At 35.8% G+C, this 26,211-nt stretch overlaps 1 protein-coding gene across 3 annotated transcripts in view; it reads right to left on the bottom strand.

Moving 5' to 3' along the window:
• Positions 1-26,211, bottom strand: part of LOC123678213 — a 452,860-nt gene that overhangs the window by 24,942 nt on the left and 401,707 nt on the right. For all 3 annotated transcript variants that reach the window (XM_045615121.1, XM_045615114.1, XM_045615129.1), the window contains exon 2: positions 2,423-2,637. In XM_045615121.1, coding sequence (XP_045471077.1) covers positions 2,423-2,637 — 215 coding nt within the window. The remainder of the gene's footprint in view (positions 1-2,422; positions 2,638-26,211) is intronic.

Genomic DNA, 26,211 nt, shown 5'->3' with positions numbered 1-26,211 from the left:
CCATTTTCAGAGTTCTGATGAACTCCAATATCTGTGATGGCTTCAAGGAGGCAAATTCCTCACTTCTATTTGTTTCGTGTCCAAGGCAGGTTTTGCGTTGGGCTAGCGTTGGCGAGGCAATCCGTCACCAGGTGATCCGGAGTTTCTTCCTCCTCTCCACATAATCTGCTTTCGTCATTTTCTGTTAGACCCATTCCCATGAGGTGTTTCCTTAGGCGGCAATGCCCTATGAAAAATTCAGTGGGAAGGTGTAGCATATTCTAACTAAGATTCAGGTATTTCTTGGATCTTGTAGAGTCAAAGTTTCGAAGAAACTTTTTGGAGTGATCCAGACCAGGAAGATTCCGCCAGAGGTTTTCTCTTTCGGTTACCTCCTTTTTCTGAAAATCTTTCTTGTAGGTGGATTTGTGTACACCACAGAAAGGTTCCAGGCCGATGAAAGGAGTTTGTGCTCCTTTTCTGGCAAGTGTGTTGGCCTCCTCGTTCCCTCTGATTCCCGAGTGGCCAGGAACCCAGACTAAAAAGACCCATTTCATTAAGGTTTCTTCGGCACTCCAATACCATTTTAGAATCGATGGTATGTGAACTAAGTGCTTTAATTGCAGCCTGACTATCGGAATATATCGCTATGTCACATTTACGATAGTTTCTTGCTATGTTGATTTCTACACATCTTTCTGTCGCAAGTATCTCTGCCTGAAAGACACTTAGACAGTGGCCTAGCGATATTGAGCAGTTGGTACCAGCGCCGAATACTCCAGCGCCAGTCCCCGTCGTGGTTTTGAAAACATCTGTATACCATTTGATGGTATTCTTTTTGAGAACTGGGATTGTGGACTCCTTTTCCCAATCCTCTTTTCTACTTAGTATGGTAATGAATGTTTTTTCGATGCTAATTTTCTGTATCATCCCATCACTGGGAAAGTTCGCTGATGGTATATTATTAGTCAAGGAGGACCAGGCTCCCTTATTTCCAATTCCCTCATTGCCGGTACCTTCCCTAGATAGTTTTAGAGTGGCCTCATATGCCACTCTCTCTATCAATAGATGAAGAGGTGTGAGATCTGTGATGATCTTCAATGCCCTAGTTGGGCACGTTCTCATAGCTCCAGTGATGCAAACACAGTATTTTGTATGTGTATGTAGAATGACAAAATCTAGAATAGTACAAAATTTCATGTTGCTCACGTTATCCAGACCATAATTCAAAAGAATATCTAAAAATAATTAGAGAATGACCTAATGGCAATACTTGAGGTTGGGCTTTTGGGTGCGTTCATATACAATATCAATTTCAAGATCCGTGCGAAATTTTAAGATAATCATTAGAACCAGAAAAAATCCTAGAAGATTATTGAAAAAAAAAATACTAAACATTTCTGTGATAACAAATTCAAACTATCATCAAGAAGAATATAAAACAAAATGTCTGTGATAGCAAATTTGATCTGCTCTGAGATTTCGCTTGTATATTTAGTTCATCAAAGAGATACAATATCTCCAAAATTCTGCACTCTCACTGTTTAAGATGTCTTGAAGCATCTGAACTGGTATGACAAATGCATAAACATTCACGGAATATATCTTACACATCTTCAACTCGCTGATGACAATGTGCTGATGGGCAATGATGGCACCATAATGTTGAAAATTATGAGAGACCTGAAGAAGAAAATAGGACTGACGATGAACATCTCGAAGACTAAGGTGATGACTGAAGAAAACACAGAGGATACACAGGCTGCTATAAAGTTAAAAAAAAGTTGATGAATACATAATACTCGGCCATACAACCAGATTGGAAAAAGAAAACCAGGCAGCCAAAATATGAAGATGCATACGTTTGACGAAACGAGTAAACTTGGGTTTCCTTTAGGTGATCTGAACTTACCAACGAATTTGAAAAAAATCTAAGACTTAATGCCAAAATTAGCAGACTAATGTGAAGGAGATCTGCTGGAAATGTTATGTGCTAGAAATCAAGGAAATAAGTAGACTAAACTAAACATCTGTTAAAATGGAGACCTAGAATACACAAAAACGGAGAAAAGGTAGATTACAGATACAGATAGATAGGTGGACGATATAACAGACAAAGTTGAAAAGAAACGGATGAGAGAAGCTCAGGACAGAAGAATCTGGAAGACACTGGAAAAACTATGAGTGTCTGCTGATGATGATGGAATGAAATAATCATTTTAAGCTATGTGCAAAATTTTGTGTTGATAGCATCATCAAAATTATATAAAACTAAATTAGAATATCGGAAACAAAACTAATAATCCTGACTTTTCGACAGTCCATTACTCATTTCTGTTCTCAGAAAGATCGTTCTAAACTCTGAGATAATAAAACGAATTATTCTCCCTGTTTTTCACGTCGAAGAGGGCGGCGCTGGAAATCAAATAAGGATAATACTCACATCTACATGAAGACCCGGAAGTGGAAACACTCTGGTGGGTGGAGCCTCTTTAGGAACGTATCTGTAGAATTCATTGTTATCCCTGTACCACCTCACTGAATATAGGGGCGCTCCCTCCAAATCATAATCACATTCTAACGTGACGGAATGGCCAACTCTGACAGCTCTAGGAACATTCATCGTCATCTTTTTCAGGGTTCTGCTAAGTCGTATTCCTGGAAATAGAGAAGTTGTTAGAGTTGGAGGAATTGTGGGATTTGCTGGAATTCCTGCAACATTCTGGAGAAAATCAGTTGCAGAATAATTGAACGAATATACTTAGTGTTGAATCTAATTTTGTGGAGTTGAACGGGTTTCAAGACAGAATTTGGTCAGTAACGTATAAATGAAAGATTGAAAAAAATTTCTTGGAAAATTTCAGATTTCGTTATCATTTTTTTTAATGCAAAAAGGACAAAATTTTCGTAGAGAGTTCATACCAAATTTGTGAATTTTAATGAAATGACCGATTTTATCTGATTTGAAAAAAAACGTTAATAATAAATTTTCTTCTATTATGATTTAGTGTATGTCAGTATGTCATGGATATGTAATATGTCATGGGCATAAACATACTAGTAATTAACTGGTTACCATTATCCATTCATTCAGGTGTCTGATCCTTTGTCTACAATATTGTAGACAAAGGATGGTTACCAGTTAATTTCAAATGTGAGTATTCTTTTTTGTAGACCTTTACACCCTTGATGAAGAAAAGCTAATCAACTCTACTCAACGCTGGTTCCCAAGTTACAGAGTGTTCATAGTGAACATGGCGATAAAAGCTACAAAAGTAATATATTTTTTCATTATCTTTGAACTAGGGAACATATTTGAATAATTTTTTCACTACTTTACTGCTAAAAAGGCTATTCTTCATTGATCACTAAAATTTTTCAATTTCTCAGAAGTATTAAACATCCCTAGTACTCTAGTTACTTGACTACGCAGAAAAAGTTTCTCAGCTGTTTTGTTCATACAATATTTTATTTTTATTATTTTTAATTTTTATTTTTTTTCTATTTCCATTGGAGTTTTGAATGCGAAACAATATAATAACAGCATTCTTGAATGGCTCAATATCTAGTAAGAGTATCTTTTAAAGCGGGATTCAGCCAGTATCGACTACAATGTTGATATGGGTAACTCTGTTCCCTTTTGATCATTTATAATTGCCATATTCTTAAAGGCTTAGCAATGTGTTTCACGAGACGGTATCTTGAACATTTTCCAGCAAAGTTTTGCAAGAGTACTTCGTGTTCAGTTGATGATGCTTGCGATACGATCGCAGATTCCCAATATTCTGGCTACTGTTTTACATTTCCAGTTGGAACTGGATCTTAGATTTCGTCTTCATCGATGTCATGACTTGGCTTGTACTTCATCCAAAAAATATGGTTTGTTTGTCTTGTGAAGCGTGAATACACATCTATGAAGACAAAATCGAAAATCCAGTTTAAGGTTTTTACAGCTTCTTCAAAATAGGATCCCGAACGTTGGGAACCAGCACTGATATTGCAAGCATTTCATGTTTTCTGGGATAAGGGCATCATCAACTGAACACGAAATACCATACCACAACTTTGCTGGAAAATGTTCAAGATACTAACACATGAAACACCGTGTAAGACTTTTAAGTCTAATAAATGCTAAAGCGGATGTTTCATCGCTTTCGTCTTTTCGCTTGCGCATTTTGTTAGTGTTTACTCTACACCGCTTTTGAAACCGGAAAGTTGAAGTTGATAACCCGCACCAAGGGCCTTGTGAAGAGCTGGGATTTGTACCAGAGACGAGTTTTTCTTCAACCTGATGCCCCATTTGGTAAGTCATCATTTTTGACCGCAATTTTCACATTAATATTAACTCATCAATTATGGAAATCAATTTAAAGACATTATGCCGACGTTTCGATTTTTATTTGAATCATCTTCGGGGTAATCCACTTAAAAAGCATGTAAAATGCTATCATCTTTGAAGTCTTGGGTAGAACAATACACGAATGTATAGGAATTAGAGATATAACAGAAGAAAAATTTAATTTATATTTTAAAACATTATAAAATATTTCACTATCACTCCAGTTCAAACGCAGGCATATACAGAATATTTTTGCTATATATTTTACTGAGCTATCCGACGTTTTAATCATTGTATGTGGAAAACAGCCAAGCATTATAACTGTGGGTCAGTATGTAACGGGTGTTTTTTTTCGAGGTATATAACTTTAAGTTGGCATTACTGTTCAAGATGGCGATCGATTTAACAGCTGTCAAATGATTTATTCTCAGCTTGGTTTGGCAATTCATAATAAATAGACTCACGTCTGAACAACGCTTGCAAATAGTGCAATTTCATTTCGAAAATAATGGTTCTGTGCGGAATACGAATCACCCTTTAGTAGATAAAAAATGAGGAATTGCAACAAAATCCGACCAATATTGAGATCAGTGAGGATTTCATCCAAACGAAGCATAATTATCCAAAAATACTAACATTTCAATTCGAGGAGTTGGAGGAGTTTTGAGATGAATTAAATTCAACTAACCAACACAGCCTCCAATAAATCTCGATCGCCTTCTATGCAAAATTCATCATAACCAGATGCCCAATTTAGAAGACCCCCTCATTTATATTCCTGAATTATTCATACAAATCCACAGTTTTCGCGAAAAATGTCGCCGAAAATGACCAGCACGGATCCAATTTATAAAATTTCAATACCGAAACGCTTCCAGACTTGAGTTATGAGACGGCTCGTGTTGTGAGAAATGGGTCCACTTCGAGATGCAGGGTAATCTTTCGACTTCCGATTCTTTTCTCGATATGAAAAATTTTCCGGTTCAGCACCGAGATCTACAAAGTGCCACTAATAATAAATGAGGTGCATTTTCTTCGGCGCCCTAGTTGAGAAATTATTCAACCCTTTTCGGGGTTATCTACGGCTTCAAGGTTCTACACTTTGAAGATTTCGTGCAGCGATAAGGGAATATCCGAGGAGATATGTGAGTTTGCTGAGAAGAGCGCTGGATTTGGAAACGTGAAATTGGGAAATGAGATGAATTTCTGGGTATGAGATTCAATGTTTATGTTTTGAGTTTGGTGCATACGGTAAATTAGGAATCTGGAGGTGATATCAGTTGTTTGGAATTTTTAGGTAGTTGTGAGGAGAAAGTTCAAAAAGTCTTTTTTTGGGAAAATGCATAAAAATGAAATCAATCTCTCTGATTATCCATAATTATAGAACAGAATTATCCCTCACTATCTCAGAGTAATAAACATAGATAGAGGAAGCATATGTATTTTTCAGTAAACAAATTTTTTTTGTACCTAATATGAACTATCAAATTTGACATGAAATGTGCGGAAATGAAAACATATCAGTGATACTATATTTCACTCAATTCGCGAGTTTCTCCACAAAGAACGCACTTCTTATGTCCCAATGTTAATCAACGTTTCATATTAACTCAAAATATATTGAAATAAATACCTAAATATATCAGAAAATCAGAAAACAGACTTCAAGCGTGCTAAACAACGTGGAACAATCGATAACACTAGGAGATCAAAAGTTTCCAAATCATGGATTGCAGCAGGTAGATACAGAAAAAAATAAATATTCTGCTTCATATGAATTCCATAATCGAGAAAAATATCGAATTCCGAATATGCAAATTTGCATATTCAATCAGGAATCACTCAAATAAATATATTTCATTCACATTTCATTATAATACACACTCATAATGATATAGTAAAATTGTGGATTTGAAAATATATCACAATCCGACAACGTAATCTAACCATATTGGGGACATGTAAGGCTGGTTTTAGGCTGGTTTTAGAGTCACGCTGACCGTCAGCGCTGTAGCCTACGCGCGTAGCGCTCAGCGCGTAGCAACTAGAAACTCGTTTCAGAGTCACGCTGAACGTCGTGAGGTACAGTCATGCCCAACCACAACTTCAATAAAAAAACTAGTAACAATATCGCGATTCATTGTTGCGTTGACTGTCCCCGTCAGCGCGTACGTTTTACGTAACACAGTAACGCTCCCTGAGCTCGGTAGCGCGTCAGCGTGGCCTGGTCAGCGGCGCAGACGCGTGGCGCGTACGCGCTCGATTCCTCAGCGCTGAGCCGTCAGCGTTATTCTAGAACGCTTCATAAGTAATCATACATATTGGCCTGTCAGCGCCGACGGTCAGCGTGACTCTAAGGCTGGTTTTAGAGTCACGCTGACCGTCGGCGCCGCTGACCACGCCGCGCTGACGCGCTACCGAGCTCAGGGAGCGTTACTGTGTTACGTAAAACGTACGCGCTGACGGGGACAGTCAACGCAACAATGAATCGCGATATCGATACTGGTTTTTTGATTGAAGTTGTGGTTGGGCATGACTGTACCTCACGACGTTCAGCGTGACTCTGAAACGAGTTGCTAGTTGCTACGCGGTGAGAGCTACGCGCGTAGGCTTCAGCGCTGACGGTCAGCGTGACTCTAAAACCAGCCTAAAACTTGCGTATAATCCTCTATCTATGTTTATTACTCTATGCATTCTATAAACAAATTTCATAAGTCTATTTTCTAAATATTTCGAACGAATTTTACGATCATTACGTGGTACTGTCTGAATTATTGTTCTCTGTAAATAATTTAGATATGGTCACCTAATCTGCTTGGAAATTTATTAATCCTCTGAAGTGTCGTAGACATGTCGTTTTCAGTTGATTTAATTAAGAGAATACTCGAAAACGAACATAATGTCTACCACATGGCTGCCATAAAAGCTTGCTAAAAATGTGCAAGTCATCCTCACGACAATATTCCATAGTGAAAACCACCTAAATTTCTATGAACCATGATTTATTTTGTGGAGGGGGGTGACGAAAACTTCTTATTGGACTGGGTGGTTCTTGGTACTTTCCCCCGATACCGGGGTGATGCTAAGAGTGGGCTAAATGGAAAACAAATAAGCAATTCGTCTGTTGGTAATATTAGGTGCATTTGAAATAGAAACTAGTTGCCTTTTTCAGCAGTCTTCCTGAACTCCTGTAAGAGGATGTCGAAACATCGGCTGATGAAGTTAAAATAATTCAATTTGATGAGGGCAGTGAAATTGAAGCATATTGAACTACTTTGTGTTGTTCTACAAAGATCTGAACGATCTTATAAGGGAGCTGAACCTCTCAAAAAAGTCTGTTGAAATACTTTCATCCAAATTGAGGGAAGGATTCAATATAGAAATTTACGTATAAATTACTAAGCTGACTCAAATCTGAATTCTGTGCAGGATACATAAAAGATCTACAACCATTCAAGTTATTTACGTTTCAATATGTTTTCATATTATCAGCGCATAGCTGACACATTGACCATATCACTAATATCATCATATACGCATTGAATATCTTCTTTCGGCCATAACTTCAGAACGCCTAAAACTATCGCATTGCGACCTGCAGGTTTTTTCATGCAAATTTGATGGAATTTCTGTTTCTGTTAAGAAAATCCTATCATCACATTTGAAATTTCGAAGTAAAATGAACAAAACAATGAACTTATGACTTAGCGCCCCCTATCAAAAGCAGCAAAAACAAATTTAACATTAGTATATTTTGTCCTCAATCAACAAGATATTATCTTTCAGACGAGACCTAATTTGCTCAAAAATGTTGAGCCAAACTGATGTTACAGGCACTTCAATCAGTCAGATTTCTCCCTTTCACCTACCCTTATTTGATGTCGTAAAATCGAAAGCGACAATTCAAAAAGATAGAGAATTTTACAAGGATTACAGTGATGATATTTTTTCTTCAACTCCATATGAAACATTTTCGAGTGAAATTCATTTTTCTACTCGACGATAGCTATTACGCCCCCTAGCGGTAGAGGTATGAACTTCAAAAAAATTTCCAGTGTGTTTTCTTGTACACTTCAATGGTAAAAATTTTTACCACAAGTCTCTACGATGAGTGGATCCTGAGATATAGCCGCTTACCTCGCTTATTTGCCCACCCTGTACATAGAGCTATAGTTTGACTGCTTTAATGACTTGCTTTAGCAACATATTGCGGAATTTTGATGACAGTAGTGACTGTTGAAGGATCCCTGACAAATACTTGATGATATGAAGTATGTTTACTGCTAACAAAAGGACACACATTCTGCTCTTAAAGGATTTCCAAGAATCATAGGTCGAAAGGTAGTGAAGCTTTCTTGGTCGAAGAAGCAGGTATTTAATTTAACTTGCCCCTTGATATGTAATATTTCAATCAAAACTTTTCGCAGAAGTATAAATAGAAAAAAAACAACATTCTTCGTTTGCCGGATGACTCAGAAGAGGTATGCAATGCGAAACTTCCAAGTAGAGTAATCTATACAGAACTTTTCACTCGAAACCTGTAGAAATTCTTCGGATAACGGTTAAGGTTCAAAGTGCAATAAATAACTAGCTGAGCGCCTGCAGGTTGGCTCCTCGAGCATTTTAACGTGAACAGCCGGATCTTCAGCGAATCAAGTTGGAATGGGGGCCACCTTCTGGGAACTCCGTATGAGCAGCGATTTCACAGTAATTTCCAATCCATCGATCAGAAAGGCAGTTTTGGGAAGTATTGGTATCGATTCCAATTAAGTATACCGTGTGCCATGTTGTGATGTGAAACAGGGGGTGGAAAAATTCCGTTTGGAATTTTCTGTTATAATCCTCGAAAACTTGATTCTGTTTTTAGACGAAACACTGTCGCAAACGACAAGTTTTTCAGCTTAACGAACTGCTGAAGGTTCAAGATAATTACCTAATTTGTAGAATTCAGATGTGTTTTTACTCTATAAAGGTTATTGAATATAAATAATGAATCATTTGAAAATTGTGCAAACCTTTAATTCAGAAATACCTATGTTTATTTGTCTAGAAACTAAATATTCAATGATAACAAAAATTATTATACCTATCCATCGAAAGAACAATTAAAATTGTCTGATACAGAAGAAAACAGGAAATATTGAAGAAACCCCAGAGTTTTTTCAGTTCATATAAGCAATTCAAATCAAATCAATCTTTATTCATCCCTTAAGACATATTATAATGTAAAGGACATGTCAACATAAGAATAATTACAATCAAAGTAAAAAGCACATTATTAAAAAATTTAAAATAAAATAATTCAATAAATATAAAAATTACGAAAATGAACAACTAACTGAAAGAATGAGATAAAAATTCCTCAATACTACTATAAAAGCATTTCTCAATTAATATTAACTTAATCTTCTTCTTGAATGTTATATCATCTAACGATTTCAATCCGCTAGGTAAATGACTGAACAAATGAATACCGGCAAAAGTGGAGATGTTTCATGTTTACTAGTATTGTGTCCTGGTATGCATAAAATATCATCATGTCGAGTCTGGTAGTGATGAAAGTCAGAACATTTCATCAACTTGTACAGTTTAGATTTCACATGCATAAGACAGTTCAATATGTTGTGTCACAAGGAAGTGACAAACATTTTGGAGTTCCTAAATGTTGATCTACAGAACTCTTGAGGTTTTAAGCCGAAAATCAGGCAAATGTTATTTTTTTGGGCGATGAAAGCACGACTACTTCCAGAGGACGCACCCCACAATATGACTCCATAGCTGAGGTGACAATTGACCATGCCGTAGTAAATCCCAACGAGATTAGATGGTCGATATGAAAGTGCCACCCTGGCAAATCGTTGACCAACAATATAAAAAGTAGTGGTCCAAGGACTGAACCCTGGGGGACGCCTAACTTATTGAACTATTGCTTGGACACAAAGTCGTCGTTTTGCACGAATATGCAGCGATCAGAGAGGTAGCTCCGAATCCAAACTGAAAACTTGCATTTAAGTTTCATAGACTGGCCTAACCTAAAATACATGGCAGACTTACTGATATAATTCATATTGATCCAAGAAGGTACATGTAAAATGTATTGTAATACTTGTATTTTTTTAAGATTGTTATATTTTAGGGATATTCTCGGTACTTCACTTCATCATTTTCCATAGCTCTCACATCAAATTCCGTTGTTACTTAAATGGAAATATGAACATTTCATTATTTAGTCCCTCCTAAGAAAAGAAAAGAAAGATTTATGGAAATGAGTATAGTCTTTTCGATGGTTTTACAGAGATAAGATTCTGCTTTTATTATCTCAAGCGAATTAGTCAGGAAGGTTCGTGATCGTGTTTTAAATGGATGATAATTCTACTCTTATTTTTATCTACATTAAATTCAAATATGCGTGTTACTTTATGAGTAAGCTGTGGGTAAATCTGAAAATGAGGATTAACAGATTAACGGATTTTAGACCAGTTAAGTTTTCTCTTCACAGAGTAAATTTTCCCTTATTCCCTAATTAGTTTCAGATATCGAGAAACATTTTCAGCCTTAAAACATATTCAAGTGTTCATTACCAGAGAAACTATGGATCTATTGTACCTAGATATCAGTGTCATCTGAAACTTTAGACAAAAGCATTGGGTTCTGAAAATTTTTGATAGTTATACAGGTTGACTGGTGACTTAATATGAGGACAACGGTTCATATGATAGAGGATCTCAAACTGAATGGTAATAAGAGGTTCAAATGTGATCTTAGGATATTGGTTCAAAATATTCTGGATTATTCACGAAAACTTGATGCGATGATGTCCTGCTATATTTTCGATATCGAACAATATTTTGATGATATTCAACACGATTATTATGTTACTATACTACTACCATGGTTTCAAAGGAAAAATTTAAGATCTCTACTCAAAAATGAATTTAGGTTTTAGCGGAAAATATCACTGTGTATATTTGATATACAGTTTTAATATTTTGTGCTAATGGTATTTAGTCGTGTTGAATATCAGAGAATATCTTACCCTTCATTGTGTTTTCTCCGATATAATGTTATAACATAAATATAGAAATTTCAATTCCGGAAGTTTTTTCCTTTAAATGTTAATGAAAGTTTTATAATTGTTTTTTAAACTTTATATCATTTTGTTTTATATATCTTTGAATGTTCCTTCCTTCATGCGAAATTATTCATATGGCGAATGGTACCTATTCAACCAGTTCATGGCACTTTCAGTTTCATGTACTTCATTTTTTTATGTATTAATTTCACCTAATGGGATGATTTAAATGAGATGAAGCGATATTCGGTAAGCCCAGCCAAACTCATGTGACCACCTAACGGTGCAATTATGCTGGTTTACGCGGAGAAAATTAAGCAAGAGTCTGTGCATTATGAAAGCATTTTTATTCAACTGGTCCTGCAATATTCTTGCTTCTTGATTTTCGATAATGGTACACACAATCGTATATAAAATAGACAGATAAAATGAAAAAGACAAAAGGTCACCTGGGGCATAACGCTTTTTACTCACGTGAATATTTCTGAAAGTTAACACATATCCTACTCTGCAAACCAAGGTACAATATAATGTGTGGCGGCTTCTCATAAAGCCCACATAGCAACAATAATAAACACAGCACTCAGTGACCTAGAGGCTAAGACTGTGTTCTCACTCACCGAGATGCAACAAGGTCCCGGTTTCGAGTCCCGGCGGCTCCCGATAATAATAAATTCCCCAAGCGTCTGTGACACGTCACACACAAATATACCAAAGTCACACTGATGAGTCCGGAGGCTGTGCCAGGGACGAAACGCATAAGTAGGCATATGTGAAATCCTACAAATGTAACTCAAGCTCCCATCAATAAACAATAGAAATTGATCTCAATTTTCCCGGGTAAATATATTTTTGAATAAATTCGTTTTTCATAAACTTCGATTAATGTGGCAATGTCTAACTATTAAATCATTATCTTGATTTCGGCAAGAGGGATCTACAATGTATTAATAGTTTAGTTTTGAGGCTTTTGCACAAAAAGCACTCTGTAAATTAAGGTTCAGCCATATATGACGAGAGCAGATTTTCTGTCGAGAATAGGGAAGATTGCTTCAGGCATGGATCTGTTGAGGACAAATTTACATTTTGGCGTGTATTTGAATTCATGATAGGGATCAGTACATTCTACGTCTGCATTCATTGGATAGAATATATGTTAATTTCGAGATTCTATATAATATAGCAAATATTAAATTATTAAACTTTAATGGCTCTACATTTAATTTATCGCTTGATGTGAACGTACATATCAAATCATATTTCTCATGTGAATTGTATGTCAAATATGATTTGTATTTCTGGACCAACGTCCAGATCCAATTTTCAATGGAATATGTTTTCGAAACTATTTCCTATAATTTTGTAACAATGTTGTAATGTTTTGGATATTATCTTGAACGATGGAATATGCCTCATTCATGATGAATTCGTCCTCAAATTCGTTTTTTTCTTTTTTGGCCTCCCGTAAACACGATAACTCCCTATAGGAAAGACATAAAAACTTGAAATTTTTTCAAGTGTTTCTTGAGAGGTGCGATAGAGGTCATTATTGCAAAAATCCTACTTGTGTTTCGTAAATATAGCTGTTTAAATTCTTTCAATACTTATAATTTAAAAAAAAATATATATCCAGAGGAATTGGTGCATTTGGATGAAAACTTACAAATTTAAGAAAAATATGGAAAAATTTGGGATAATTTTGAAGACCATAAAGACCGAGTTGAAATTCTGGTAGAAGGTATTAAAATACAATTCAAATTTCGTGCTTAGTTGATCAAAAAAATTTGAAATTGCAGATTGAAAAAGAAAGTCCATAATCCCTACTCTCAAAAAGAATATCATCAAATAGTATAGTGTTTCCGAAGTCACTTGGAGAAAGCCAAGATATTTCGATTATAAAAAGGGTTGTCCACGTTTCCAGAAATTCCTTTATTGCCTAACAATACTTTCAAATAAACCCCGGTATTAAGCGGATCGCGGTATCCACTTCAAAGGGACATCTGGCCAAGCGTTTTTATAGACTAGTTCAAGTGACTTTGGTTATACTATACATAGATTGACGGGCCGCTATCCAAAGTGTCTTTGAGGCAGATATACTTACAATTTAAAGATATTTTGAAATGAATCTAGTAAGAATCTATTAGAAATGTGATATATCCATACATTCTGACAGTCAGGCTGCAATCAGAGCATTGAGCTCAGATATCATTGATTCTAAGATGCTATTAGAGTGCCGAAGGCAACTCGATTTAATTGGCAAGAATAACAAGCTCTGTTTGGTCTGGGTTCTCAATTACTCTGTAATTAAAGGAAAATAATAGGCTGATACATTGGCAAGAAAGCACAAACCACTCTTTATTTTCCCATAGTGGTATAGATAAATGTTCCAACAAGAAAGAGTTTCAGGAGATAGAAAAAATTGAAAGAGAAACACTCTGGCGGGATTTCTCATTCCAAAAAGTTTCTTGGAAACTTTGTACTGCGTGATCCAATAAGTATATGTGTCTAAGCAACTGCTATCATCTTCGCTGTATTTCAATGATTTCATACAGGTCATTGCAGCCCCAGTAAGCACCTCATGAAAATGAGCCTACTAGTAGACGAGGAGTGCAGATTCTGGGGGAGACGAAAAAGAAACTCCGGATCACCTGGTGGAGGAATGTCTTGCATTCGCTAGCCAACAAAAAAATGCTTGTAGAAGTGAAGAAATAACATCCTTGAAGTTTGAAGAGTTCATTGGATCTCTGGAAGTTAAGGGCGAACTGTAGTCAATAGCGTCTTCAAAAACGAAAAAAAAATGAGTGAAGCATCTGCACTGACGTAAAGTCGCTTATGAGCGCTCTTTATATTGAACAATATTTAATAAATATTCTGAGATATACGTAATTCCATAGTCTTCAATTGGCGCCTGAAGGTACAAGTGTCGCATGTTTCTGACTTTACGTTAGTGAAGTAGTAAATTTAAAACACTCTTAAGCCTCTTCAGCATTCTATCGATTGATAAAATTACTAATTAATAAAGTGGCAGGATGTTTGAACAACACGATCCGGAATAACAGAAAACTCCGAATGAAAACAAAGACACCCATTTACAAGACGACCATCAGACCAATCATGACATACACCGCCGAGACGAGAACAGACACATCCAAAACTAGACAACTTTTGGACACTACAGAGAAGCAGGTTCTGAGACGAATAAAAGGCAAAACGTTGAGAGATAGAGAACGGAGTGAAATCATCAGAAGAGCATGTAAAACAGAGAATTTTAACGAGTGGGTAAAAGGATGGAAAGTGCAATAGAACCACCACATTGGACGAATGACGGACTGGTAAGAATTACACGAGATAAGTCACCAAGTGGAAGGCGAAGTGTTGGCCGTCCTAGAAAGAGATGAAGTGATGACATCGACCTGGGATGGCCTTGGGCCTAACCTGGAAGTTAGAAGAAGAAGAAAAATTACTAACCCCCGGTTTCTGAAAGACTGATCAAATCTTTGTTCAACTAATACAACATTCAACTTAACATCGATGTCAAATCCATTTGGGTTTCTGAAATGTTGTATAGTGAAAAATTAACTAACCTATGTTATCTGGAGCTTTTAACTTGAAAAGAAAAATTGAAAAGCGTTTCAAAAACCCAAAATGACGTACAATTTACGTATAATATTTGACCAATGTGTTAACTGGCAGAATGTTCAAATGAAAGGAGTTAACCTTAATTTATTCTTCTTCTTCTTAATTTAAGCCTAGGGCTTGTATATTCCACTTTAGTCCTCAGAGGATGTATATATCCAGGAGTCTTTCCAGCGCTTAGGGGGTCTGCCGACTGGTCTTCTGGTATCTGGGATTCCGTTTCGGGCTATCCTAGCAATTCTGCCTGCGTCCATTCTGCTGACGTGGTCGTTTCGATATCTTCGTCGTTTTCTTCCCCATTCAACTATATCCTGAGTCTGGCATTCCTCTCGGATGGCAGTGTTCCTCTTCCTATCTCTCAGCGTGTATCAAGATATGGTTCTCAGTATCTTCATTTCTTTTCATGGTCTTTGTTCTCTTGTTATCAGCTCAAGTTTCTATGCCGTACGTCATGATGGGTAGAACATAAGTTTTGTAGATCCTGGCTTTCGAATGTTTACACATATGTTTGTTGTTGAATATGACGTCGCGAAGTGCACCGGCAATCCTGCATGCTTTATCTGCCTGTTTACGAACCTCGTGTGTTCTATCTTGGTCCGAGGATATCTCCACGCCAGGATAACTGAATAACATAACTTGTTTTATAGGTTGGTCTGCAATGACAAGTTTGCAGCGTTCTGGTTTTTGCTTGTGACCATTGATTTTGTTTTTGTGGTCGATATTTGCATGTTGAATTTGGATGCTTCTAGGAAGAATGAATATAACAGTCTATGTAGGTCATCCTCTCATTCATCCAAGATCACCGCATCATCGGCGTAGCAAATGATCTTTATAGCCCTTGTGTTTGGTCAATATCTCATTCCAGAATTCTTGAAGCGATGTATTATTTGATCCATTATGATATTGAAGAGTAAGGAGCTTAGTAAATCTCCCTGTCTTATACCCGTAAGAGTTCGAATTTCTTCAGTAACCTTACTTTCAACAACCCAAATGACGGTTCACCATAGATTTGACAGTTGTTGAGTTGAATTTTACGTTAATTGGCCTTTCAGAAACCGGCCGTAAATCTACCAACCGAAATATGAAATGTCAATACTGCTATTGGTCGCAGAGGTAACAACCTAACTTATTTTATTTTTTTATTCGCTTTTCAATTTTTAAATTCATATTTTCAGATAATAATTATTTCAGAAATTTGAATTCAATCTTTAGTTTGATAGTGACTCCAATAACCGTTGGTTCATTTTGAATTATAAAATGGGTTCATACTTGACGGAGGTGTTTCAATATTGCTATTGCACTCAACAAACCAGAAGGTCATTATATTCTCTGCATCCTTCCCTCTCTTTCTCCTATTTTCCGTTCCTCTCTCTCTCTGTATAAAGGACAAATTAATGAGCTCCTCATTACCGTTCCGTCAAAATAAGTTTTTTCTACAAACTTCGTTACTCAATTCAACAACTTCAAATTGAAATAAAAAAAATTATTTTATTTTCAGTCCTTGTTCTCCGTAGACGAACGAAGCTCAGCAGGCACGAAATCCGAATTGCAAATATAACTCTAGACAGACTGCGAGCGGAATATATTCCGTTCAGAAGAATACATCAATGGCTTCAACGATTACCAGAAAAACGCTTGCGTAATCACTTTTGCTGTCACGAAAGAGACGTTTTCATGAAAATCGTATTTATATCCCATTTCAGAGACGCCTTCGATTTGATTTAATAACTTTTTCAGTGTTACTTCCTGTCAGACGGTTGGAAGGAAATTGGGAAAATTTTGTCTCAGACTGAGTATTCCTTAATGCAGTATAAAGTATATTTATTTTAGCAATAGCATGACGTCACGGATGGAGAATCTGAGATGGCAGCTGTATCCATGTTGGAAATGTACTAAAAACCGGGCAATTTCAAAAGTTTGTGTTATCTACCCTTTACGATATTGCCGTTGTACTTATTCTGATAGTGGCTATTTATTTCATTCGAAGTAAGAAACGACTTGAATTAGTTTTATCTATTTATACGAAATCATCAATTTATATAAAAAATGAGAAAACTACTGAAGTGGTGTCAGGAGCTTCAAAGTGCTTTATTCCTTTATCCACCAGTTGCACTCACGGAGATTACATATCTGAAAATAATTATATATTTTGGTCTCCAAGAATGCGATTTGCGCATGAATGACTGAAAACTATCAACCTCACCTGAGTGCCTTTCTCATTCTTTCGATATTTTGCTCGAATATTTTATGGTTCTGTCGTCGCAACTATGATAAAAATTTTGCAAGGAGCTCCAAATAGATATTTACGTAGAGTCTCAACCCGATTGAATCTCTAATCATAGATGTTTAAGGTGTAGTAACAAGAAATCCATTATTTTTGCATGAAATACAATCAAGGCTTCAATGGACTTGTTTAGTGATGTTGATAATACTATATTTGACACGATAGAATTAAAATATGGAGCAAAACTGATAAATCAGTGAAAAAATTTTGAAAATCCATCAATAAATGACTGAGAAATAGATTATTTAAATTTACGTATTTTAGCGCGGAAAGTCTGTGGTCTGTGACGTCACGGCTCTTGCCTGTGATCGCTACACCCTAAATTACATTTAAATACTTAGCCGCGCCAAGGCTCTCGCGCTGTTTGTAGTTGTACAGTGTAGTTTTAACTCGAGTTTTGTTTTTATGTCACCATAATGGAAGAAGGTTTCGTGAAAGAACAAAGTGACAATTTGCCTAAAATAGATATATTCGCAGTGATGGAGTTTTTTTTTCTTCAAATCCATCTTATGTCAGTGCATAAATAAAAGGAGTTAAACTTTTCAAGTAAGTATCTACTTTTGAGTTTGCTTCATCATGGTTCAACTTATAACGATGATTTATTTAGAAAACGTTTCATAAACAGTTTGTAGTTGAGTACTGGTTGTTGAAGTCTATCAATGGCAAAACATATTTATGTGAGGAGTAAAAAATAAAAAGAGGAAAAAGTAATTTATATGTATGTATATAGTAAGTTATTTCAGCCATCGTGTAACGAACAAAACACGACACGAACGGCACAAGTGATTGTACACCAACGAATTCGTAAGCACTCTGCGAATACCAGTCGTCTAGAGTATGACGTCACGACACTTACACGTACTATGAAATCATTCTTCCAAGCGCAACTTCAAAGTCCCATAACTTTTTCATTTCTAGAGATATTTCGATGATTCTTCCACATTTTTGTTTCATTTTACTCAAATTTTTAGAATTAATCCTTAACAAAAAAATGAAAACTAGTCCATCACCATAGAATGAATGATTCGATTGCGGTCAAATATATGCCTTCTTGTTCGATAACTTGTTGCCATTTTGAAGGTAATATCATGATGCCTCTCTCATAGAAGTCCTCGTCCCTATTGGCAGAAAATTGAAACAATCGATATTCACAAGCCTCTGTTGAAGCGATATTTTCACCAGCACAATTTTTCGTCATGGACAAGAACAGATGGTACCTAATCACTTAGTGCCAGATCCGGAATATAAGATGGATGCATAAGAACCTTATGCTCCCGGAGCTTCTGGCGAATCACTGTGTGGCCTGGCGTTCTCCTGATGAAACACAATTTCTCTTCTATTGGCCAAAGCTGGCCACTTCTGGGTTTGCCTTCTCGGCTGTCAATCCTAGCTTGGCCTAGCTTACTTCCTTTCGACTTCGGCCGTTTTCGCTTGACGTTGTCGTGATCCACTTTTCGTCATCAGTAGCCAACCGCATCAATAATGGGTGGATTCTGTCGAAATTAGGTCTATGAGGTTTTATTGCGTTTATTCGTATGGTACCCATAGCTTCTCCTTTAGAACAGACTCAAGCAAATGGTTTCAAATGATTGTTTGTGCAATCTTCAGGTCCTAGGCACTCGAAACGGTGCTTACATGACGGTCGGACTCGACAAAGTCTATGATTTTATCGATATTTTCGACAATTGGCTTTCAAGTGCGATAGGCACTAGAACGGAAACGCTCTTACAATGTCAAGACCATGAACACTTTTTACATTTTCAGCCGCCTGGCTGGCAGAAAAACTGTAGAATAGAGCGTATTTCCTCTTTGTTTCTCTCTGTCCAGCTCAAGTGCGCGTCCATAATGGACAAAACATTATGGACGCGCACTTGAACTGAACTGAGTCAACTAATCACAAAACTGTCAGAAAAGTTTTTGTACTCCCAATTTTCATCTAACTACTAACTAACATTCTTCTTGTATTTTCAATGGTTTTGATGAGATAAGCTTGAAAATTTGCCATCGAGCTTGGAATGATGATCACATGAAGAATCTTCACTTTATCTATTTTGTGGCCATGGAAATATTGGGTAATTACTCTTTGGATAATCAGATATAACTCACTGAATTTTATTGGAATCATTCGAATATTTCAAGAAATATCTTTTTGTGATTGAAAAATGTTGGTTGATAGGACTGTTTTCTGTATCAGATAATAGATAAATCCATGACAAAGAGTTCAGAGTACAAAAATAAAACAAGTAAATACTTATAACCATGAAATCTGTTTGAAACTGAGATATTTCCTCACGATTTTGTTCTACAAAGTACTGCAGAATGTTTGGCCACATAATTAGAGAAAGTAATCTGGTGTTTGACGTCACCAATAAAACGTCACATCCCACTATATAAAAAGCATGTGCAATTTGTTCACATAACCAGATTTATAACATACTATTGCGTCTCTGAATTCCACATATTTCACAAAACGTCAGTGATTTAATTATAACGGATATTGGCTGTCGATGAATCCCATATGGGTTATAAATATCTTCAATTCCGTCAATTAAACAGTACAAAATGTGTCGACTATTGCATTTATGGTTAATTCCTATGTAACATTATTCAAATCGGATATACATCATAATTTGCATCAAATGTGTGGCGGTGAATGATATCCTGAAAATTTCATTATTTTTTTCAGGAATGTCCTGTTTTGCGGATATCAATCATGTTAACTGATTTATGGAGTGTCACATGTTTTCCAGTGTTTCGAATTTTTCTACATATTGACAACCACATTTCGATGATTTTTCAGGCTCGGAATACATTCGAATGTGTTAATTTTTTTTATGTGCAGCAAACAAAAAAATGTCGGAAATATTTGAAAGGAGAACAGAAGATTAATTTTTTTTTCATTTAAACTTCGTATTTACCCTGAAATTCGCAGTTTTTTTCATAAAAACTCATTTATAATCCAGAACGTTAACAATATTGTTTATGATGATGTCCAAATGCTTGCAAGACATGGAAATCACTTAATTTTATATATTTATTTATTTAATATATACAATGTTCTACAGGTTCAAACCCAACTACAGAACAAGGAGCATAGGAAAAATAATGTATGCACATATATTACATAACCTGAGGAAAAAAAATGCTCAGTCAGTCAAAATAATCAGATCTGATAGTATAATTGTAGGGTTTTTATATCGTTGTCTAAGGGTTTATATAAAAAGGCCGCCGGTAATTAACTATTGTTTATTTACACTATGTACAATTCAACTTCAATTGAATGTACAGCCACTGAACTTTCGTCTATTGTCTGATTATTCGAGTAGATCCGTCTATATCTAACGTCGAATTATCTAACTAGCTGCGTCTAATATATTTCACGTCGAATCATATGCGTCTATCACGTCGAATTCTAACTATGTCCGTCTATTCTCTAACGTCGAATTCCTTAACCTCTTTCGTATGTATCTGTAACGTCGAATACTACCTTCGTCCCCTTGTATCGTGCTCCAGTCTCAGTATTAAGTCTCAAGTACCTCTTCCCCTTACGTCTCCCTATATCGATAAGAACTGCATGGTCCTCCGTTTTAGGATCGATCGCGTAGTTTTCGTCTCGTAAAGTCGGTAGCGTATCATTCAGTTGGGTGTTAAGAATTTGGATCCCACATAATTATTATAATGGATTAAAATAAGTGAAACATACAGAGAGCAGTGGTGTAAGTCGAGAGCATGAATGAATAAGAACTCAAATACTCCTGACTTCATGATAGTGCTTTAGTCTTAATTTTTTTCATGATCATTACATATTTATAAAAATTAAAACGATAAAATTTTTTCACTTAATGCCTAACTTAATCTTTGTTCAGAAAAATATTTGCTCATGAAAGGACTAGTGAAAGATTCAAATGCTTCACAATTTTGTACGATTTTTCACCAATAGCTGATTAAACTACAAAATGCGGTTGTCATCGTTTCGTGTTTCTTCATAGCGTTTTGATATTCAACCAACCAAATAACGCAACATTCGTTTCGAAAAACAAAGAATAAATTCATGTGTCCGACACAGTCGTGCCCACAAAATAGTATAAAATACCGCAGAACGATACAATATTTATTCACGACATGGCAGAAAAATGATGGTAATAACTGTTTTTAAACATGATGGCTGGTGTTTAGCGATCGAATTACTTGAAGCTGTAGAAAGAAACGTGCGCCCTGCTATGGAATTACTCAAAAACTGATGACAGTTATTAACGAATCGTAAAGAGTAAATTGAATTCTGATCGATTCCTTCGATAACGAGGTTGGTATTGGATAATCCGACTAGTAGATGTTCGGAATATTCTTGACTTGATTAATAACATCGACTCGAAGAATTATAGTGAATTTCCTTCATTATGCAGTTTTAATTTGGGCCTGATCGAAGCTTTTTACTGAATCGACAAGGCGTTAATTATTACACTACTGAAACATCAATTAGTTTGAGTATTGATATCTTAATTTTCGATGGATTCATTATGAAGGAATCAGAATTAACTGAAAAATTAGTTAATTCAACCAAGGTTTAACTTATCTCTGTACTACCCACTTAATAAGTAAAAGTACTGGCGCACAAATGGCACTGCCAATGCCATACCACTTTTTTCTCGTTAGTGCCACGCTTCGAAAGACGCGTGTCAAAATTTCGGAACATAGAATTAATTCTGGATCGAGAAGTGTAAGGTAAGGTTAGGTTAGATCCAAACTTTTAGCTGAAACGATAAGCTACTAATTATTACACTACTGTAATTTTTGATCATATTATAATGAACTTAGAACATTAATAAGAGGAACGGAAAAAGCCTTGTAACTGATGCATTTGTTTTGATGCCCACATTTGTCGCTCCTCATCAGACGGGACACTATAACAGTAGCATTACATAATTTGATTAATTTCGAAATTATCACTTCATGCTCAAAAATAGTTTACAATGCGACAAAAACCATCAAAGGTGCATTATGCATTATACTCATAAATATCCAGATGTTGCGTAATCCTCTCATAGTGATGTTTACGCGTTATCGACGCTAAAAAATACATGCATCTCATCAGGCTTGCCGGAGTTCGTTTTGCGAAACGTTGCCGAATTTTATTGCCATTTGGGGCGGTTCTGGATTATATTCTTTCAAATTCCCCAATCAGAAAGTTGATTCTCAGAATATAATGGAAAATATATGAGAAACTATTCTATTTCACCATTTCCAACTCATTTTTCTTCAGATATTTTTCATTTACAAAATTAGCTAGTATTGGGCGTGAGCGCACTCTAACTTCAAATAATGGTTCATCTGCACCATCCGATTGTTTTACTCGACAATTTTAAATAAAAAGAAACGAAATGTTCAGCATTATAAATTTGAAACTTAACAGAAGAACCTCAAACCGGAAACCCAAGGCCGGCACTAGAAAGACGTCAAATAATAGAGGGCGGCATTATATACATTTTCCGAGAAATTTTAATTTCTGGAAGAATTAATTGAATATATTTTTTTAATTTCAACAAATTTCACAAATTACTTTTTTCATCGAACCCACAAATGTAAACATCTTCGCATCGAGAATTTTTGCAATCGAAAATAATGGTTCATCCGCATCATCTCGTTGTTTTATTTAACTATATTGAAAAAATTCGAACGTTTTATGAAGTTGAAACTCAACAGAAGAATCTGAAATCTGTTTGGGCTGCAAATTGGGTATCTGCTTAGGGCGGCAGTATGGCTTACGACGGCCCTGAGAAAAGGATGTTTTTAAAACCTACAAGATTCAATGAAAAAAAATAACGATTCAAATAGATGCCAACTTGAGCTAGCATGAACTTATTTGAAATCAATTATCCTGAATACTGCCGTAATTTATAAACCCCTTGTTATTTTCCAGTTTTGTCCTGGATTGGTGATTCCTGTTAAGAATGAATGAAAAGACGATGAGGGAGAAAATTCCAGCTCAAAACATTATTTCATCAATATTGGCGCTTTGAACATCATAATCGACAAAAAGTAAAAGACCTTATGTGAATAGCCCAATTTGAGTCAAGAAGTCTGTAAAGTTCAGAAAACATCTATAAATTTCAGGAAATGTGGTAAGAAGCAATCAACACAATTATTTCCTGAAGAAGATGGGATTAGGATGTTATCGTTACGGCCATTAAAATCATTGGCAATTATGTTCGAGATAGCATCATTAGGATGGCTATTAACGACATTGAGTACCCCAGTATTGCAGTAGAGAATATTGCTAAAGGAAGGAAATGAAAAGAGTCTTTGGCATGTCTTTTTGATATATAGTGGCCATAACAAACAAATAGCGAAGCACTCAAGGCTCCAAATTAACTGAAATTTTTCTCATAGAAAACCGAAGGAGTGTTACTCATACAAAAATTTTCCACTGATGGCCAATTATTCTCCAAGCAGCTGAAATAAGTATTCGAAGAAATCATTGTTAAAGGAATCAAATGAAAAATAAACTTTGAATGTCGACCGTCAGAATTCTAAAGAGAATATTCCTAAGTACTAATAGACAATATTAATTGTCAGTACGTTTATTATTTCGGTTATGTAATTCGTTGAAGGTAATGTATGGTTTGTTATAAAAAGGTTCCGATGTTTCAGGTATCAAGTCTGATATTGCAGAGGTAGGTAAATTGTACAATTTTTAGAGGTTTACAAGTAAATGACACTCAATTTCCATCCATCTCAAAACAAACAAGAATACCTTCCACTTTCCACTGACTGATATGAGTTAATTTTTTTCCTGGGATATTTTGAGCTCTGGGAATAAATTTGTAAGGGAATAATGAATAGCATCATAATAGAAATGTTCCAAGTGAAATACTAAGATTATACAGGGTGATTCATCGGGATGGCCTATTAGACGTTTATGGAAAACTAATCATAATTTTGAGCTGAAAATTTGCATATTGAGGTTTGAGACAATGATCTTCCTGAGAAACAAACTACTACTTCCTTATTTCGAATGGCACACCCAGTATATTATTGCATTATTAGATAGCTTTTTTGATGACAATTTCAGCAATATGCTATACCTTGGGTAAAATCTCAACGGTCCATGAGATGGGATTCTTATGAAAGAAATGGTGGCGTTGAGGACACATATTTTTGAATATAACGGCAGAAAAATCTTCTTTCGAAATTTTCTTTTTCGATTCTGCAAATACTTAGTATTATAAAACTGTTTGCGGTTTGGACCAAAAATGTATTTCCTCAAATGAGGAAAAACCACAATTCCTCACTGTGTGGAGTAATGATAATAATAATAACCTTTATTCAACGAATACAAAAAAAAGAGTGTTTCACAATAAAATAAAATGAATGAACAAGGTTGACGAGCGATAAGTGTTCTTCCACTTCTTCCACAGTAGTCTGTGACTTCCGGAAAACACATAAAGAAACTAAAATTCGATGTTTAGATAATTGAATTTTACATTTTATGATTATACTTAATTTTTTGTTGAGATTGTTTTCCGAAAGTTACAGAGTACTCAACGCAGTTATAAATTGCGGTTTTTCCTCATTTAAAATTCTTCGTCGACAACGATATTAACGTTTTTGTAAGTCATCAATGTCTCGTTTTGAACACCCTGTAGTGACTCTATCCACTCACAGATGGCGCTATGGGTTTTCGCACCACACATACTTTGGGCCCGGCGGATTTATAGGGGTCCAAGCGTTGTAACAGAGTCACTTCTCCACGATGGTGCGAGAGGGTGTGTCTTAGGTAGAGATAGGTGGATTGCTTAACTGAAGAATCCACCAGCGATCTTGGGACGAAACACCAAACCCCTGGGAGAGGGCGCACCTCTTAACTTGGCTCGAAAAAGATTCGCCAAAACCCAATAGAGTCCTCAATGATTATCAAAAAGTCAATCTTCTTTCTTTTAGAATATCATTTAAATGAATTTCCAAGTTATTAGGTTTTTAAATTAATGAAAAATCTAAATATCTCTAAAACGTTAAGTTTTCGGCATATAAAACTTCGAACAATAAAAAACGGGGTATTTCATAAAAAGAACATATATTTACATTTTTTTGGTACATCTGTGTACATATTTCTAAATAATTTGAGAATGTATCTGTAATGATTTCGAGAGGACTATTCAAAATACAAATTGAAGCATATCGGGCATCACCAAGGAGGACATTCGTATTTCATTTGTAGCTTTATGATACAGTGTCCCAAAAATAAGAAAATTACGCTAAATTATTAATTACGCGATGCTCTATTACGATAAAGCATCGCGTCAATGGTGGAACACTCTGACCCTGTACAATTCAGGGACATAAAATCCTGAACCATAATCGATTCTGGAGTTTCGTCGTCGAAAATAATAAACCTAGACCTGTGAGGGTAATTATTCCACAATCCTCGAGAAACTTTTCTGAACAATCATAAAATACCGAATTTCCGAGAACAGAGACGAAATTGGAAAGATGGGCGATATGAACGTTTCACTCGAGAACCTATCAATTTTCGTGTTTATCTCCTCTGGTATCATAAACCCCTTTGTGTATTGCTCACTGAGGAAATGTTTGCACATCCATTAGCTACTTCTATTCCCTATTATGGACTAAGAGCGGATTGAGAAAAATGTCAGATTCAGACCGGAAAGCATCAATTGCCAATTGTCGTTCGTTTCGAGAAAGAAAATTTCCATCGCACTCTTCATTTGTGATAGCCTTTCTCTGTTCGGAAGATGCTCATCGTAAGTGTTTTAATTGTATCTACAGATGGTGCGCCGTGATTTTGATCTATTGTTTTGAATCCATGTGGATTAGTGTGTGTTAGACCCTTTCAGCGTGTTTTATAATAATAATAATAATAACACTCATTTATTTTAAGAATTT

This window comes from Harmonia axyridis, chromosome 1 (genome assembly GCF_914767665.1).
Source record: "Harmonia axyridis chromosome 1, icHarAxyr1.1, whole genome shotgun sequence".
Lineage (NCBI taxonomy): Eukaryota > Metazoa > Arthropoda > Insecta > Coleoptera > Coccinellidae > Harmonia > Harmonia axyridis.
This window is presented reverse-complemented; position numbering and strand designations above follow the sequence as displayed.